Source organism: Cannabis sativa, chromosome 3 (assembly GCF_029168945.1).
Source record: "Cannabis sativa cultivar Pink pepper isolate KNU-18-1 chromosome 3, ASM2916894v1, whole genome shotgun sequence".
In the NCBI taxonomy this organism is placed as follows: Eukaryota; Viridiplantae; Streptophyta; class Magnoliopsida; order Rosales; family Cannabaceae; genus Cannabis; species Cannabis sativa.
The window spans coordinates 42,391,869-42,412,800 of NC_083603.1; the positions used below are offsets into that span (position 1 = coordinate 42,391,869).

At 30.5% G+C, this 20,932-nt stretch overlaps 1 protein-coding gene across 1 annotated transcript; it reads left to right on the forward strand.

Annotated features, from left to right (window-relative positions):
- Positions 1 to 4,796: 4,796 nt before the first annotated feature.
- Positions 4,797 to 7,245, forward strand: LOC133029079 (protein ARABIDILLO 2-like). The gene has a single exon (XM_061111170.1). The coding sequence runs from the start codon at positions 5,284 to 5,286 to the stop codon at positions 6,940 to 6,942; it is 1,659 nt and encodes a 552-aa protein (XP_060967153.1). The 5' UTR covers positions 4,797 to 5,283; the 3' UTR covers positions 6,943 to 7,245.
- The last annotated feature ends 13,687 nt before the right edge of the window (positions 7,246 to 20,932 follow it).

Genomic DNA, 20,932 nt, shown 5'->3' on the forward strand with positions numbered 1-20,932 from the left:
AACATCGCTTGCTATAATAACATTCAAAGAACAAGTGGCTTGTTAATATTGAACTCTAATAGTCTATCTTTTGCCTGAAATCTATTTAACACAGCCAACTATATAATAAATTTATGTTTTGGAGTGATAAATCTACCCAAAATCTCCCCATACCAAGACATGGCTTTTAGTTCAGGCACAAGCTTCTCATATTCTTGCTTGATTGTACACTTGCACATCGCGAATCGTTGGAGTTGGAGATTAATTACTTGTTTGAACTTCTCTTTGACTTGTAATATTTGTCTCCAATACCAGCTACTTTGTGCAGTATCCTGTAATTCTACTAATTTTCACCCTTGATATAAACATTATCCACCAATTTCACTCGTAGTATATCTTGTTTAATAGCTACCGATCTGACATATTTACCAAAAGCCGCTTGATTCCATTGCTAAAGCCTCCTAAATTAACCCTAAACAACCTTCCTTCCAAGGCCTACACAAATCATGCTATGAATCCTGCATCATTAAAAATTCGCCATGTGCAAGTAATATAAATGTGGCATTTGGTAACACTTTTTTAATCAGTTTTCTGTTTTTAAAAGTACAAAAGTGATTTTTTTTTTCAAAAATATGTTCTATAAAACTGTTTTTACTTTTCAACTATATAATTAGAAATCAAAATTTTAAAAACAAAAAAAAAAATCACTTTCAATATTTTTTTAAACAGTTTTTTTTTTCTTAATATCAATCTTTTGGATTACGACTAGACCCAGATCCAAATTCCTCCCCACGGCCCTGGCGCTGAACCCGACTTTTGACTTGTACCCGAATCCGACCCCGGACCTAGACCCGACTTAAATAAAATCAAAATATAAAAATTAAAATGAACTTTACAGAACACACTTGTGTTTTTTGTTTTTAAAATTGAAAAACAAAAATGGTTACAGAACGCATTTTTGTTTTTCAAAAATAAATTTTTTAAAAACAAAAATTTTACTTTCATTTTGTGATTAAAAATTTAAAAAACAAAAATGTTACCAAACGACACCAAATTAAAAATACTTTATTTAAAAAGTTCTCATTTTTTTTCTTTTAATAAAATACGTAAAATCAAGTTTATATGAAGAATAATAAAAAGTAACTATATTTTTTCAATAATAAAAAAAAGGAAGGTAACGGGATATGTCCATATATGATCATAATGAGTCAAACTGAGGGTTAAGTATCTAAAAATATACACATGTATAACATCGATTTTATTATGTGTATGGTAGAATTATTATATATATAATACTAATTATCAAAAGATCATGAATTTATTAATGCCATTGGAATGGACATTTTTTAATCTCAATTCTAACGAATGGAAGGTTATTAGTTAGTTTATACGATAACCAGAGTCAATAATTGTCACATAAATATGTAGGCAAGGTACGTATATATACGAATAATAATACGTATAATATGATAAAAGTAGTTAGGTATAGGTGATTTTTGACAAGGACGTAACGTATATAATAAATCATAATCATTAATATTTTCATGCATGCAAATATATTTCATTGACCTTTGAATAAGTCTTGCCACGCGTTCTTGACTTTCCTTTTCATTTATTATATTTATATATAAACACATTATATCCTTTCTTTATATAATCATGCCACCTATAGCTTCTTTTGTAATTAAGTATTAATTAAAAAATAAATGCTCTTATTACGTCGAAGAGCTTCTATCAATAAGTGGGATAATTAAGTAAGTACGTATTTGAGATAAATAATCAAGTGTAGGATATTGTTATTAATTTATTTATTATGATAAATTAATTAATATTATATTATACATAGTTTAATTGATTTATTTATATATATAATGCAAAAGAAGAGAGGGATACTCGATCCGACTATTACGTACGACTATAATTAAAATAAAATTTATAAGGTTTCTTTAAAAATAATTATTCTACGTGGATTTATATAGCTTAACTTAATTAACTTAATTAAGATATCCCTATTGATCAGTTCGTATATATAATATATATAGCTTAACTTAACTTAAAGTTTATATAGTAAGTGAGTAGTGAGATCTCCAGTTCATATTCCTTGCTGCTGGTTGCTTTCGAATTAGCTCATTCTACATATATCAATATATAAATATATAATTAATATAACATATATTTGTTGGAAGTAGGTAGGTACATATATATTTCATAATTAATTAAATATGGTACATATATATGTACATAATCTAATAATATGGTTTGCTAGATTGAAGTTCAATGTATATTAAGCAAAATATAATCCAATTACCTGAAAATTCTAATGTCATTATTAATTATACTTCATTTCTAAAAATAGAGTATTCAACTCTTAAAACAATGGTAAACATTTTCTTATATATATCACTATATCAGCATTTTCTTACTGTAAAGTGTATATTATTAAATATTTTGGCCAGCACCCACCAAAAAAATAATCATAAAATGTTGCAATATTTTTCTATTTTTTCAGAAAAAAATCAATAAAACCTACACTTTGCCCTTTTATTTATTTATTTTGCTTCTTTTTATATAAAATAATAATTGAAAAAAAAAGGGTACAAATAGGCCAATACTATTTCCTAAATTATTGAATTCTTTAGTTTGAGAAAAACAAAAATAAATTCAAATAATCAAAAAAAATTATCTACCTTAATTAATTATCAACAGCAAGATAAGAAAAAAAACAAAAAAATCCATTAATAGAGATTTTTACTTTATCTTTTGTTGAAATGTGACAGCCCAATGATTAGATGACGGCTAAAATATCATTATTATGTGACAGAAAGAAATGAAATGAAAGAGAATCTAACGGTGATAAAGTGAGCTGTGACAGTAAAAGAAACAGAAGTCAGGTGAGTTTAGCATTGTTATCTCATAAGAACTTTCCTTGGTTTACTGACCTGTCTCAAAGACTCAAATATATAATAATAATAATAATAATAAAGTATTTCATCAAAAATAATAATAATAAAGTACGGTATAATTGGAATAAAATAAATATAATAATTATAGAAATGGGTCCCACACTCTCTGTCTGAGTCTGACTCTGTTTTCCGGCTCAATTTCCCAACTGCTGCTGAACCTTAGTTGTGTGGTTTCCACGCACAATTATGGGACGTGTAAAACACGCATCTTCTTAACCAAGAGTAGACTAATTCCAATTTAATCACCAATTTTTTCTGAGAAAATTACATCTTATTAATAACGTTCACTAATTTTTCCTTCAATGAAGTAAATTAAGTAGTAATATAAGGGTATGTTTGGTGGGATGGAGGGAGAGTAGGATGGATGGAGAGATTAAAGAGGATGGAAAGTAAGAGAGATAGAGAGGACTGTTAATATCTTTTGTATTGTTTGGTCTTAGGTGTGAGGTGTGAAGGATGAAGAAAAAATTGATCAGTAAAATTACAAAATTATCCTTTTAAAAATAAAATTTTATTATTTTTTTAAGGGTAGTTATTGTATTTTGTAAAATGTATTTTGTTTTTTTTTACAATCCTTCTAAATTTGGAGGGATTAAATTTTGAAGGTTTGTAAGGAGAATGTCTCCCTCCATCTCTCCTCTCCCTCTTGCCAAACAAGTAATTTAGTCCCTCTTTCCATCCTCTCCATCCACTCATCTCCCCCTCCTACCAAACATAGTGTAAAGGTGACATTATTTAAGGGTGTCAAAAACCTTCACATTACCAAAAAAAATATAATATTTTATTTTATCTATTTTCTACATAATTTTTGACATTTTTTATTTAAAAATATTCCAATAATAAGCACCTCTAAAAATTATTAAAATAATATTTATTATTATTTAATATATTTTGAATAATTAAATTTTCTTATTTTATGGCAAATCAATTATAAAAAAATAAGAAAGAAAAGATATAAAGGATGTCATTATAGGATATTCTTTTTCACTTAAATGTTAAGTATCCATTAAAAAAATACTAAAATATATCTATGTCATTAAGCTTCTCTTCTCCATCATTTAAAATACATTACTAAAACTTTAATTTTTTTATTTTACAACACACTTTTACATTACACTATACATTAGCTTCTTTAAAACACATAACTAAAATCTTATTTTTTCAGATTTTATTATATTTTATTTATTTCAAATATATAATATATTAATATATACACATATCTCTATACAAAAATGATAATTTAAACCTAAAATAATTAATAAAATATATTTAGAACAATAAATAGTATTCTCTAAATATAGAGCATGAATAGTGTATTTTAAAGAAACTTTAAAATAAAAAAAGAGTTTAAAGTATCTGTTGTAGCATATTTTTATTACAATTCTTTAAAAATTTTAAAGCTTTTCTTTTTAAAAAAAATATTGTGAGTGCTCTTTGAACATAAATATATATATATGAGTAATTTGCAGTATAAAAATTTTTAGTTGTAAATAAATACTTAAATTCAATTTTGAGCAGTAATTTTTGTAAGTAACTAGTTGCTAAGTGTTAAATAAATTGCCACGTAGTAATAATTAATTGGTTTAGCTCATTAAATTTTTATTTTTTTTAAAAAAAATAGTTTAAATATATTAATAAGAGAATTAGTTTAAACTTTTTTTTTAAAATAATTAGTTTAAATTTTAGAAATATAATTTAAATATTATTACCGTTAAAAGTTAAACTTAACTATTTATTAACAACTGAGAGTTAAATTTTAAATATTTATACTATAATTTACACTTATAGAGTAAGTAAAATATCCCTAAGTATTAAATACAACCTCGATTAAAGGAAAGATATTTGCACTGAAATTGCTAAAACAAATCAAGAAGATATCTTTTACCCAAAAATAAATTAAATTCAAAGAACAAAATGAAAATGGAAAGAAATAAATAAATAAAAAGAGAATCAGAAAGTTAAGTGAGTGAGGGGAAAATGCGAGGGAATCACGCTCTGAAATTGGCGCGTAAACCAAGAAACACCACAAATAATCAAACCTCTCTATCAAAATCACATTCACAACAACCAATCTTATTATTATAATAATTATAATAATAAGACCCCACCTTACCCTACCCTGTACCTGCTCCTACACTATCTTTCTCTCTTCTCCTTCTTCATCATCTCTACTCCCCTATACCCTACTAACTATACTTTCTCTCTCTAGGCTCTGAATATCTAAAGCCCTATTCTTTCTCTCATAACTTTCTACTTTTTCTAACCTTTTCTTTGTTTTCATTTTTGGGGTTTTATTGCTTTTACTACTTTTTTTTTTTTTGGTTCTGAGCTTTCTTCCGCCATGAAAGCTCCAGAAAGTGACCCCATTGTTCTCTCTAACCAGCTTTTAACTTCGCTTTTTGAAGAAATCCCACTTGTCCAAAACTTCAAAGGCAAATGGGCTTTGATTCGTGCCAAACTTGATGACCTTCGTTCTCAGCTTACAGACTTCGCTGACTCACTCTCCGGTTCTGTATCCAACACTCTCTCCGTTGACCTTCTCGGTTCGGTCTCCGTTACACTAACCGACGCCGTTTTGTTGGCCAAGAGGTGTCAGAGTCCTGACATGGCTGAGGGGAAGCTTAGGACCCAGAGCGACCTCGACTCCGTGCTTGCTAAGCTCGATCGATTGATTAAAGATGGTGAGATTTTAATCAGGAGTGGAGCTCTTCACGAAGTTGGCGCAGTTTCCAGCTCGTTGTCGAAGAAGGAGGTTGTACGATCTGAGTCGAGGAATTTGATTACTCGGTTACAGATTGGGAGTGGCGAGTCGAGAAACTCGGCGATGGACTCGCTTTTGGGTCTTCTCCAGGAAGACGATAAGAACGTGATGATCGCCGTTGCTCAAGGCGTTGTTCCGGTTTTGGTTAGGTTAATGGATTCGAGCTCGGTGGAAATGAAGGAGAAAACAGTGGCGGCGATTTCGAGAGTTTCAATGGTTGATAGCAGCAAACACGTTTTGATCGCAGAAGGTTTGCTTCTCTTGAATCATTTGCTTAGGGTACTCGATTCTGGAAGTGGGTTCGGTAAGGAGAAAGCTTGTGTGGCTCTCCAAGCTTTGAGTTTCTCTAAAGAGAACGCTAGAGCGATTGGTTGTAGAGGTGGGATTTCATCTCTATTGGAGATTTGTCAAGGTGGTACACCTGGTTCTCAAGCTTCTGCAGCTGGGGTTTTGAGAAATTTAGCCTCTTTCCCTGAAATCAAAGAGAATTTTGTTGAGGAAAATGGGGTCGTGGTCCTTTTGGGGGTAGCAAGTTCAGGGACGGCTTTAGCTCAGGAAAATGCAATTGGGTGTCTTTGTAATTTGGCTTCTGATGATGAAAGTTTGAAACTTTGTATTGCTAAAGAAGGTGGGATTGAGTGTTTGAAGAATTTCTGGGACTCAGCACCTTCTGTTCAGAGTCTAGAAGTAGCTATTGATTTGTTAAGGCATTTGGCTTCATTCTCACCAGTTGCTGAAGTTCTTTGCTCAGATGGGTTCATACCCCGTCTTGTGGGAGTACTAAATTGTGGTGTTTTAGGTGTAAGAATCGCGGCGGCTCGAGCTGTTTTCGAGCTTGGTTTTTGCTCGAAAACCAGGAAAGAAATGGGGGAATGTGGATGCATTAATCTTTTGATCAAAATGTTGGATGGTAAGGCTGTTGCAGAGAAAGAAGCTGCTGCAAAAGCTTTGTCTAATCTATTGTTATATACAGGAAATAGAAAGATGTTTAAGAAAGATGAGAAGGGAATTGTTAGTGCAATTCAGCTTTTGGATCCTTCTATTCAGAATTTGGATAAGAAGTATCCTGTTTCTGTATTGGCCTCACTTTCGCATTCGAAAAAATGTCGAAAACAAATGGTTGCTGCTGGTGCTTGTGAGTACTTGCACAAGATTGTTGAGATGGAAGTAGAGGGGTCTAAGAGGCTTTTGGAGAGCCTTGGTCGTGGCAAGATTTGGGGTGTTTTTGCTAGACCTTAATAGAGAAGACCAATACAAAGAAAGTAAGGTCTTGAAATGACAAAAAAAGCTGGATATAGAAACACATGAAGATGATTTGTTGAACTGTATGTAAAAAAAAAACTTGTGATGTTTGCTTTTTTTTTTTCATTTTACCCCCCACTTGTTGATAATTGCTGTTTATTTGTGGTAGAGAAATATTAGTAGCATTTTTCTTGATGTAGAGACATGTTCGAAGTTTGGTTACCTAACTAATTTTGAGTACTTGTTCTTTTTGTTTACATTACTCTAAAAGACTTAATAATATAATGAAATTGCAGCTAATTAAGTTTCTTCTATTGCAATTGTTGTACACTTATCAATTTTTCAAAGATCAGAACTTTTTTCTTCTCATGTTGAATTTATTTTGATACATTAATTGATAAGAGTTTCATTTTCTTGAAACAGTTTTCTCTTGTCAGAGTTGAAAACTTTACCATGGTATGAAACATTATAGAACATTTGACTAGATTTCTCTATATACCCTTTTTGGCTGATAAAATCTCATTCACATATTTCATAAATGCCTTTTAAGACATTCTCTGTGTAGTTGATTCAGTTATGGTGTCTCTTAGTGATTAATAAGTTTAACCCTCTAAATTAAGTCTAGTCTACAAATAGAAGAAGAAAAAGAAAAAGAGAAAACTTTCTTTCATTTGATTTTAAAAATGAATTAAGTTTGTCATTAACTTCTCATATCTGACAACTGTGATTAATTTCACTTATGGCTTAGCTATACAATATACAATAATTATCTCTATATATAATTATTTATAGAGTAGACCAAAACCATGTGCAATAATCCCACTTCAAAATTTCTGGCCCAGCATTAATGTACCTATAATATGTCCCATTCTGTCATTAAGGACTAATTGAATTTCTTTTCCTTTCAAAATTGATTTGCTAGTTTGATGAGTTTTCAATGATTTGCCCATATCATTGTATAGCTAATTCTATGTATATGTATTCTTTTTTACTTGGAAGGGGAATTTGATTCTGAACCATGTGAATTTGTTCTTGACCATGTGGGTTTGTTCCACCACCATAGCCTAAAACTTCTCTTGGTGTTCTCATCTACCGACATATTAGAGGACCTACCTTACTATCTCTTCCACTTCTGAATTTAGTGTTTTGTTTTTGTTTGTTCTTCAATTATTTATTTATTTTTTCTAAGTGTGTATTTTTATAGCACAATAAAAAAGACTAACATCCTGTTTGTAACGTTCCTCCTTCAAGAGAATGATGGCTCTTATACACGAATATGTCACTCTGGCTACACGAGTGTTTTCAGCATGCTTTGTCCTCACTTGCACACTTCCTGAAAAAACTTCTCAATAGATCACCCATCTTGTCTTATACACGAGTACGTCACTCTAGTTGTTTCATGGACTGATGACTGACCCTACAAACCAACACGAGCGTTTTTTAGTATGCTTTGTCCTCACTCGCACACTTCTTGGGAAAACTTCCTAAGAGGTCACCCATCCTGAAATTACCTCAAGTCAAGCACGCTTAACTGTGAAATTCTTTCATGATGGGCTACTGAAAAATAAGATGCACCTTGTTGATATAGGTAGTACCAATATATCCATTTAAGTCATCTTCAACTATGTAGTCTCATACTTACACAATCTCACAATCATCACACTTGACCATCCCCAAGCAATGTGGGATTGCACAGTTTACTCAGTATTTCTCTTCACGGATCACGGGACTACTAACTGTCAAACTGTCTTAGCTTCTAAAGAATTAAAAAAGTATTTCTACATGTGTTTGGATAAAAAAAAAAGTCCATTTGGAAGAAGTTAGGATTAGTAGTTTTTCCCAAAAAGACTTTTGAGAAACTATTTAAAAAATTAAAATAATTTACATGATTTTTAAATTACTCACAAAAAGATCTCTTTTTAATAATGATATTCAAATTAATTTTCAAAAATAAAACAAAATTTATACGTATTTTATACTTCTAACTATAAAAAAAAAGTAGAAAACTTAATTAAAGAGGTCATTTGTGCCTTTTTAGAGTCTTCTTCCTTTACCCAAGTTTTGACTTTCTAAGATTGGTAGACTAACTACTTCTGTGGCCTTTTTTTCGTTGTAAAATTCATATGACAGCTTAATCTAGATTATCACATAACCAACCTTTGGGATTTGTAAAGCTTTTTTCTTTTTCTTTCTCTAAAGTGATTTGTCTAAGAAACTTCCTTTAATTAGCATCCATTCTAACGTTGATCAAAGCTGAGTTTGATAAAAAAAATATTCCTTAGGCAAGCAATGAAAGGTTCTGATTATAATTTATATAATCCTATATAGTTAGGGAGAGTTACGATAGAGTTTTTCTTGATGAGGAGTCCATTGTTATTAGTTAATATTTTTGGCACTAAGATCATTTTTAATGAAAGATTTAAAATTTGTGTTAAAATTGACATAAAAAAATATGTTTGTGCTATATTTGATCTACTATTTATAATTGTGCTTTAATACACAAGATGTAAAATATATATAAAAAAAATTAATATGGTCATTTAATATTTTATTGAGAATATGTATAAAAAATATTATTTTTAATTATTTAAATAATAGTAATATGGTAAATAAAGAATGTAAAGTTTAGTAAAAGTCAATGAATTATAATAATTAGTGGCATTATAGTAAATAAAAAAATTATCATTTATTGTGGGCTAAATTTGACACAATATTATATCTTATGCCAAATTTAGCACAATTTTTAGCAAGTGCTAAATTTAGCACAATTTTTAGCAAGTGCCAAATTTAGTACAATTTTTAGAACACTATTTTTTCTTAGATCATCTCCGATGGATGGTGTATATTTTGGATTAAATTTGACCTAAAATATACTATAAAATTACATTTGGCCCAATATTTGTGCTCCAATGCACAAAGTACAAATTTACTATAAAAGTCAACATTACCATTAGTACATATTGAAAATATACGAAATAATTAACTTTATTTATATATATTTTTTTTTAATGGTAATGCTTTTATTAAAAATTGATATCAGCTAAAACAATGTCTAACAATTCAAAAGGAGAATTGTTTACATCAAAGGTATGACCTAACAAATAACAAAAATTAAACGCAAGAAAATGTGTGACCTTATTAGCATATCGCTTTACAAAATACAACTTAATATGAATCATCTCAGATAACAGTTGTTGGTAGTCTTGCACCAGCATACCAAAAGTAGAAGGCAACAATACCTGACTGTGGATGGCTTGAACTGCAACAAGGCAGTCGGTTTCAAGCAAAACACCATGCCATGCTTTGTCCTTGATCCAACTAAGTGCTTCTTTAATTCCAATCAACTCTGCAATCTGATAAGCCCCGAGATCTTCGGATCAAGAACTCAATAAAACAGTAGCCAAACAGTAGCAAAACAGTAGGAATTGTATATTAAATGTATTGAGAAATTCAATTACAAAAGATAGGAGCCCTTAGGCTCCTTTGGTGCAATTAGAGTATTTACTCAAAACATTGCATACCCACCAATCCTCCTAAGTATTCTATATATACTATTGTAATCTCACTCAAACACTCCCCTTAATACAATGACCCAATTACCCTTATATTTAATATATGTTAGAACACCACACTAATCCTAGGTCCTAACATTACCGGCCGCCCGAGTTTCACCTTGTCCTCAAGGTGATTGATGAATTCACTCAAATCTAGAGCCCTATGTTGTATGCGACCTCTGTCAAAGAACCAAGTTAGTAATGTGGTATTTTGACGTGTCCTCGATGCACCCTTGGTTGGTTGGAGTCGTGTTTGGCGCCCTCTATCAAAAACCCAATACTTGAATGGCACTAGTAAAGCACCCAGGTTAAACTTCTCATCCACCAAAGGTATTTTATTTTTGCCTCCAATAACATGACAACCTTCACCATTTATGAGCAAAAAAGTCACTTTCAAGTGTTCTTTCCCATCTCTTGTCTCATGATTGTGAATGTAACATTTTGGGTAGGACATCCAAAGTTGCACCCCTTTAAAAATAAAATGGCCCAATTTTTTGTTTAATTGAGCCATGACCACAACTTGGTCAAAGCCATATAGACTTTGAAATGACTGGGCCCAAGATGGAGTAAGTAAATCAAATTGACCCATTGGGTTAATTTTACTCTTGTGGGCCAAAGCTGAAGTAATTAATTGAGCCATGACCACAACTTGGTCAAAGCCATATAGACTTTGGAATGACTGGGCCCAAGATGGAGTAAGTAAATCAAATTGACCCATTGGGTTAATTTTACTCTTGTGGGCCAAAGCTGAAGTAAGTCTTAAGAAATTGGGCTTGGGCCTTACTTGGTAGGGTTTGAGTGCAAAGAAGCTCCTCCCCTCCATCATTTTCTGTGCCAGCCGACCCTCACGTGCGACTGCTCCTCGGGAAGTGGTCTTCAACCTCTGAATCTCCGGCGAAGCTTCCATCGTCCACGCCTCCGTCTTCTCCGACTCCGGCGACGACTTCCGTTGTGGATTCGGCTCCGTCACTGCCCACAACTGGATCGGCCGTGGCACCAGCAGCAGTTCGTCCCTCTTCTCCGGCGACGTCTTCAGCTGCTGGTTTTTCTCCATCGCTTCATGACATGATGGTGCTGCCGTTCGTTTCCGAGGTGCGAGCGAACCCCGTGGAGCAACTTCCAGATTTGGTGCCGGGGCTAATATATTCTTTTGCTCAGAAAACTCCTCCAGCAGTAGCCACGCCTCTTCCTTCCTCATCTCGGCGATATTCTCCGCAACTTCGAATCGCTCGGCCGATGCTACAGACGGCAGAGACTCTTCATTTACGAGCTCCGATTGTATAGCTGCCTGCCGTTTGTGTTTTCTGAAGCTGTCGAGTCTAGCAAAGGCTCGTTTGTGTTCTAATATTGCTAATTTCATCTTTCCATCACCTTCACCCTCCGTATCTATTGCTGAAGGAGATCCAGGAGTTAGGTTCGGCGCGTGGCAATTTCGGATTCCTTCTTGTTTGCGAACCCGAACAGATTGCACCGCTTGGTGGATCCACTCATTGAGGTCGTTGTCCTCCGATCTTGTTGTGACATGACTTCGAAGATCTCGGGAGAGGCGGAGTAGCCTTACTTGCCCAAGAAGTACTTGATCCAAAAGCGAAGCAAGGTCCTCCAGTGTATCAAATTCAGAGTTACGATCATAAGCCTCCGATCTCCACTGTTCCTCTAATTCCTCCATTCGAGTAGTCGGCCTCCACCGGAATCACTCGCTCTGATACCAATTGATAAGCCCCGAGATCTTCGGATCAAGAACTCAATAAAACAGTAGCCAAACAGTAGCAAAACAGTAGGAATTGTATATTAAATGTATTGAGAAATTCAATTACAAAAGATAGGAGCCCTTAGGCTCCTTTGGTGCAATTAGAGTATTTACTCAAAACATTGCATACCCACCAATCCTCCTAAGTATTCTATATATACTATTGTAATCTCACTCAAACACTCCCCTTAATACAATGACCCAATTACCCTTATATTTAATATATGTTAGAACACCACACTAATCCTAGGTCCTAACACAATCTCAGGGGAAACTTGGCCTCCCTTACTTGAAGAAACAGCTTCGATTATGTCACTAGAACTGTTTCGGGCTATGAAATCGAAACCACATAATTTTGTAGCCTCAAAAATAGCTCCATCAACATTTATCTTTACCTTGTTAATCGCTGGTTTAGTCTAGTGCTCCACCTCAATTCTTAACTCATTGTGAATTAAGAGAGGTTCAAGTCTGTTATGTTGAGCACTTTGCCATTGCAGCTGTCAATATTTCTGGTTCCACAACAGGTTTTTCCTAGCATTCCAAATAGCCCAATCTACCATTAAAGCTTCTTCGATCTGGTCACTGTTGTTAATCTTCACTAAAGCTTGAAACCAGTCATGAAAACCCTGCTGAGATAAGGCTGCAATATTAAGTAAACATCTGTGCCAACAAGACATAGCAAAATGCAAAATAGATTCATCTGTAATGTTGCAGATTGTACATCCCTAATTAACATTTGCATGTTTTATATTGAGTTGAACCTTGGTTGCAAGTGTCCCTGTAATAGCCCTCCAACCAAAGTGTAAAACCTTCGGTTGAACATTAATCTTCCAAAAATCAGGGTTCATATCAGTCAGCATCAATTCATTTTTATCTACACATAAGAGGGTTCCAACTGAATGATTCTTCAAACCAAGATGGACAGTACAAATATAAGAGAAATCATCATCAGGGTGCCATGGATCTTCAGTAATTGATGTTTGAATTCTACTAGCAATACTCTTTCTAGCACCAGCTTTAATAAGATCTTGAATTCCAAGATGTTTCTCCAAATATAACTAGAATTATTTCCTAAAGTAGTAGTCAAGAAAGAACCACTAGGGAAATATATAGCCTTGAAAACTCTACTAACTAATCTCCATGCTTGTTTGCCAAGTAGTGCCAAATTGTCCTGTCTCAAATCCTTAAAAAAAATTTTAATAACTTATAAATAAGAAAACTTTTTTTTTATTAATGAATAGTATTAATGAGTGGCAAATAAGTAATAAAAAATGTAGTATTTATCACATATATTTTCTTTTGTTTTAAATTTGGCACAATTTTTAGTTTGAACCAAATTTGGTATCCATTTTACATGGTTATTGGAGTTAACTTTTAACAAAATATTCTAAAAAATAACAATACACTACATTAATAGCTCTTCATTGGAGATACTCTTAAATGTGTAGCAATACATTATTTTTTTAGTATTACATTGGAGATGCCTTAAGGTGGCGGTTAAAAGGAATGAATAAAAGAAATAGAAATGAAATAATATGAATAAAATGGAATTAAATTTAAATCGCATAACTGTTATAAATATTAATAATTATGTGGATGTCCAAATCTTTTATTTATTACCATTAATTGTAATCAACATTCATCTTTTTCTTAGTTTCCTTTTTCTTAGTTTCTTAATATCTCACTCTTGTATTTGTATAAATAGGGGTTCACCCCATTGGAATAAACAACTCAAAAATTCTCATTCACTTTCTCTTTCTCTCTTCATCTTCTTCTTCTTTCTTCTCATCTACTTTATATTATATTATATTATTTTATAATACGTTATCAGCACGAGTCTCTGCCCAAGCTTCAAGCATGAATCTCTGCCTAAGACCCAATGTAAGTATTTTGTTAAAGTTCTTGAATTGTTTCAAAGTCACGATACACTAAATATATATTTATATATATACTCATCTGACTGAAACAATTTCAAGAATCATTTGGTTTCCTTTTTCTTTTTTATCTATATATCTATATATTATATATGTATGTATATGTTTTTATATATTTATTATTAATTTCATATATATATTATGTTCTTATCATTCATAATATTTACAATATATGTGTGCCTATAATATGATAGAGAAAATCTATATAAATTATACATATATCCAAAAGATTATGTATTATCGATAAAATATTGCATATATCCTAAAGATTATGCATCATCGATAAACTATTGCATATATCCTGAAGATTATGCATCATCGATAAAATATTGCATATATCCTGAAGATTATGCATCATCGATAAAAAATTGCATATATCCTGAAGATTATGCATCATCGATAAAAAAATTGTATATATCCTGAATATTATGCATCCTCGATAAAATATTGCATATATCTTGATGATTATGCGTCCTCAATAAAATCTTGCATATATTCTGAAGATTATGCAAACGTAATATTCATTATATAGTTGATGGATATATAATGAAAGAGATGAATACATATTTATATATATGTTCTTGTATTCTTTGAGGACAATGAAAAGTAATCTAATATCGATATAGATTTTGACAAACATTTCCTGAAGTAAATGTTTTATATTTGTCAAAAAAAAAAATGATTGTATTTATGTAAATACAACTAAAGAATCATTAAAAATGATTATTATTGATGCAATTTTATAGTGGGTTTTGAATACCTAAAAAGAATGTTAAGAAAATTGCATTGAAACATCAAAGTATAAGAATAACAATGAGCATGACTAATGTTATTTAAATACATGAGACATGTATTTATTGTTCATCATTCCCTGCAGAGAATGATACGAATTGAATTCAATTACTTTTAAAGGTTACTCGTATTAGTCATGTTATTATACATTGTTATTACTTGCAATGTTGGAAATTATTGAATCTGACATATATTAAAGATTAAATTTTGCATACATCTTGGAGACTATGCAAAAATTGCATTCATATATTCTTTGAAATATTGTTAAAGAAATTGCTGAGTAATTTCTTTTTATATATGAACAAGTAATAAATTTTTAAGAAATTTATAATAATGTTCTACTTGTTCAACGTCATTCCCCGAAGTGAATGTAATGATTTTAAATAATCAATGGCATTGTTTGCTACTCAAATATTTCCAGAAGAAATTGGAAACAACCAAAAGATGAACTACCACACACAATCAAAGTGCATAAAATCTATATATCATGTGTGGAATTGAATAATAGTAGTCGCGTACCTGTAGTACGGACACACTTATAATCAAGATAAAAGTATACTTGATTATTTAATAGAATGTGAATTGTACAAACTTATTGTACATTTAGAATATTTAAATATCATTACCTAAAGAGAATGAATAGGCATGAAATTCTATTTCAAAGAATATAGATTTCACATATATTGGTAATGCCAGAAGCAAATTAATATATACATATTTTATTATTTCTTAAAATCAATAGTTTCAAACTATTGTTGGTACAGAATATGTATATATAGTTACTATTTAATTCAGTTTGCATATTCCCAAAAGTGGATATATAATTTACTAATATTCGTTAGTGATTTAATATAATCAAAGTGATAAAGAATCACAAAATGATTATTTGAAAAGCTTCCTGAAGAAGTCTTACATACAATTGCTACTTGGAGTAGTAAAATATATTTGTATGTACCTGATGTATAACTTTTATCTAGTTATGAAAGTAATAAGAAATAGCTTATTGTATGTACTGGTTGTACATTTAAATATATAATATATCAAGTCATGATAATTAGACTGATGAATAGTCTATTAATAAATTAGACGACTTGTTAAAAAGATACCAGGAAAAATGAATGATATATTATGGTTATATCTATTTAACCATTACAATAACATGATGAAGTTGTCATGTATCTTTAAATTATACACATCATTGAATTGATGATAGTGATTCCTGAAGAAATATAAAGTTTGATAAACATAATAGTGACTCCTGAAGAGTGTATATGTTTTGGAGAATAATATAATTATATTATTCATGTATATAAAAATGAAACTTGTAATGATTATGTTGTAATGAATTTACATTACCTTTTGAAAGTTTCATTGAAATACAAATTATAGTGAACTTGAAGTTCATGAATTGAATTTTTTGACATGATCAATCATATGCAATAAATTGTCAAAGAATTTGACTAAATTTTGTTGAAGAACCAGAAGATTCTTCTCATTGTTAATTTATAAGGCTCAAAAGAAGAATGTGCATATATTTGCACATAGAAAATATTTAAATTATATTTCTTTAACAATCTTGAGCCATTGTTAGATTTTTATTGCATAGTTTCTTATCGATGTGATAAGATTATATGATCATGCATTTACAAAATGTGTAAATTTATGTATTTCTAATTATACATGTATGACTCATTCTTAGAAATGAATTAAGTTCATAAGGATTGAACTTAAAACTGAAGTTTATTGAACCTGAAGTTCAATGTCATATAGTATATATGAGTTTAAACAAATATTGATTCATTGTGATATACTGAAATCCCTACAGGTATATTAATATTATTAGATATCACAATTTTTAAAAATTCTCTCGATCAGGGGGAGAGAAGCAGTTGGGATCGATGATAATTTTTGAAAAATGATCCTTGCACAAAGTATATAAGAACAATATAGTTCAAAATGATATATACCAACTGCAAATCAATATTATTCAAAGTTGAGATAGAATGAGTTGAAAACGCCTGAAGCGTAAATGAACAATGTAGAAATTATTAATAAATGTTCATTTGATTTACCTATGATTGTTAAATCTAGAGGTACTCATGGAGATACCTTAATGTTATAAAGCATTAAAATGATAACCGTGATGAAAACGGTACTCGAAAAGACTCCCAAGAGAAGTTAGACATAACACATTTGATCATAATTGAATCCCTGAAGTGATTCTATATAGGTACCTATAAATGATAAACATATTTGAAAAATATATAATTTAAAGAGATCTCTATAAGTTATGTCAATATGGGAGGAAATTATCATTTATTAAAATTTTTGTCGACAATAAATATTGAATGTTTGCATATGCAATAAACTAACATGAGATAGCAAGGATCATGGTATTAGATTTGTCGAGAATCATCGACATACATTTTGATTTTTGGCCAAAATATTATGACGCAATCCAGGCAAATTTACTCACATAAAGTGAAGTAAGACCTGTAGGGTGTGCAAATAAATATTTCTAATGAGAAATTTGCATATATGTATTTGTACATAATGAATTGTTGTACAAAGTTTGCATAGACATGAGATTGATTGAAGTAAGGCTTAAATATTGAGAAAATATAATCATGATTTGATTATAGCCTGGAATATATTTTATGAGGATTTATAAGCGTCACATAAATGTTGCAACAAAAGGTTATTTATTTGGAGCTCCTAATATAGTGAGAATTTGAAATAAGCCTTATCTAAAAATTCTAAAAGAATTTAATACATGTCTTAAGTGATATAAATTCAAAGTCGCGCGCACTACATGACAAAGATCTTTGTATGAAATAAAGACATGTAAGTAAATTATTGTTTGAAAAATACGTATGGTTGTCTATGCAGTATAAATACGTAAATTATACGTTGTGATAGACTCTTGAAGAGTTTTTGATTAATTGAAGAACAAACTTTTATTTCTTTTGTATATCGAGAAATATTAAATGTATAAAGTTTGTTCATTAGTATTGAAGTCCTGAAGTACTTCATATGTATCAAGAATTATAGATATATGATCATTTGATATGGAAATTAAGATCATAAAACAAGATGAAATAAATATATGGTCTTGGAGTACCATCATTGTCACAAATGAAATTTATATTATCATTAATGTGTTATGTTCATATCTACTTGAAATGTTAAATTTTAGTATGAACAAGATTGTATATACACATGAATGATACAATTAGTTGGATAAATATTAATGTTCCACGAACCCCTCATCTATAATTTAGAAGTCCATACATACTCTGGAAGAGTTATAGAAAATATATGATCAAATATTATATATGGTGATATTTTAAAAGTGATAACAATAATCTTATGAGATATATTATCACCAAAAGAATTATGGATCATATGTGCATGAGGGGGAGACATATTCATGTTGCACTCTTTTTCCCTTAGTTCAGGTTTTGTCCCAATGGGTTTTCCTGGCAAGGTTTTTAACGACGCAACTTGCAAATAATTATGAATATGAAATATATATTGTACTCTTTTTCCCTAGCTCAGATTTTGTCCCACTGGGTTTTTCTGGCAAGGTTTTTAACGAGGCAACTATAAATCATGTTAACATACTTGCATTTTATGAAGCAAATAGAGAATGTGTGTGAGTGAGAACATTGACATAGCATATTCGGGAAACATATGGATTGCACTCAATAAAGAAGTATCAACCCAAGCAATTCTCTATGGATAATACTGCTTGCATCGTTCAACTAAAAGGAGGTACATTGAAGGAGATAGAGTTAGAACACATTCCACGAAATTCTTCTTTATACGCTTCAAGAAAATACATATTGGTGTTCAACATATTTAATCAAGTGTCAATCTTGTAAACTTATTCACAAAGTTATTACCAACATCAACATTTAAGAAGACGGCAGATAAGATCAAAATTCGTCGTTTAGAAGATCTCCACAAATGCCTAAATGAGGGGGAGTTAGTTTACACTATACTCTTTTTCCTTTGATCAAGTTTTCAGCAAGATTTTTAATAAGGCAGTTATTATGGACATCCAAGGGGGAGTGTTATAAATATTAATAATTATGTGGATGTCCAAATCTTTTATTTATTACCATTAATTGTAATCAACATTCATCTTTTTCTTAGTTTCCTTTTTCTTAGTTTCCTTTTTCTTAGTTTCTTAATATCTCACTCTTGTATTTGTATAAATAGGGGTTCACCCCATTGGAATAAACAACTCAGAAATTCTCATTCACTTTCTCTTTCTCTCTTCATCTTCTTCTTCTTTCTTCTCATCTACTTTATATTATATTATATTATTTTATAATAATAACAAAATTATTAAATTTTTTCTCATCCTACATTGAAATGATATTTCTTTCTATTTCAAAATAGAATAGAAATTCTAACAAAATGATAGAAAAAATATCTCAATAAAAATTGTTTCATTTCCTTTCCATTCCATTTCAATTTATTATCTCCAACCAAAAGTCATATAAGTGTCCAATATTACCATGATGTGGCGCCTTACTAGTAATTAGCAATTTTTCCTGTAACTTATTAAATTTAAATGTGTTGAATTTAATGTTAAATTGTATCAATAACAATATAATGTTCTGAAAGTAGTGATGGACACTACTTGTCAACTTTTAAACAATTAATTATTGCAATATATTTAACAAAGGATCACATGGGAGTTGATGGTTACAACTTTGGGTTAAAGGCTGTTCTGGCTCAGGGTTAAGGCTGGCTAGGCCCGTACCAAGAACCCACTAAAATCCAAGACCCAAAACTTTTACATATTCTGTAATAAAAAAAAAATAACTAGGTTTGTTATTTAAGCAGTTAGCTTATTAGGCTACATAATCCCACTTCTTGTATTTTTGAACTTACGGAAATATTAATTAGAGAAATTTACACTAAATATAAATTTTTACAAGTGTTGTGGCAATTTTAATTTTGGTCATTTTTATGGTATTTTTTATTTTTTGGTTTTTATATAGACAGGTTTACCATATATTTACAAAAAGTTTTTAAAATCTTATAAACTATTTTTGTAGCCGATACTTTCTCTTTCTCCTTCTCCAATCAGCTCAACCCTAGCCGCCACCTCCAAAAGCGGCCTTGCCAAAGCTCCATCGCCATCAGCAACTCACTCTCTCTTTCTCTTTGTACTCGACGACAAAGGCTTTCGTTCTCTTCTCTTTCTTCTTTCTAGTGAGAACTATTGCTTAAGCCAGACGACCAACATCCGGCCACCAACACCCCATAAAATGATGAGTATACTTTAATATATATTTTTAAAAATTATTTTTAATATATATTTTTAAATTCTCACTTTATTTTGTATTAATTTTAATACTTATCTTAATATTATTTTCACTCTTTTTTTTTTTAAATCATGTATATTTTTTTTTTTCTAATAAAATTTTACATACTTTTTTATTTTAATTTTTTATATTATAATGTTTAAAATATAATTTATTTTTGTTCCATAACTATATTTTTTAAAAGTATAAATTGTAAGAAAAAAATTTAAAAAAAAAAATAATATAATTAAAGATATGTATATTTTTATATAAAATAAAGTTTATTTATAAAATTTTAAAGTACAAATAAAACTACCTAATATTATTATATCAACGACAAGAAGTGAAGCATATATTGAAAAGGACATACAAAAGAAATGAATAATAAACGACAATATTTGATACACATTCATATAAACGACACCATGTGAAACACATTCTTGAAAACGACAACAAATGCAATAAACGACGAATACATAATAAAACAGCATTAAAATACGACAACGACGGACATTAAAAAGCCACGACCACAAATCAGTGATAGTAACACTATGTTTGGTTAAGGGGAGAGAAAAAGAGAGGCATAGAGTCCCTCCAAAAAAGAGGGAAATGGAAGAAAAAGATAATAAATAAATA

What these genes read in the sequence shown, in the direction of transcription:
- LOC133029079 (XM_061111170.1), top strand. Translation starts at nt 5,284, where the DNA reads ATGAAAGCTCCAGAAAGTGACCCCATTGTTCTCTCTAACCAGCTTTTA.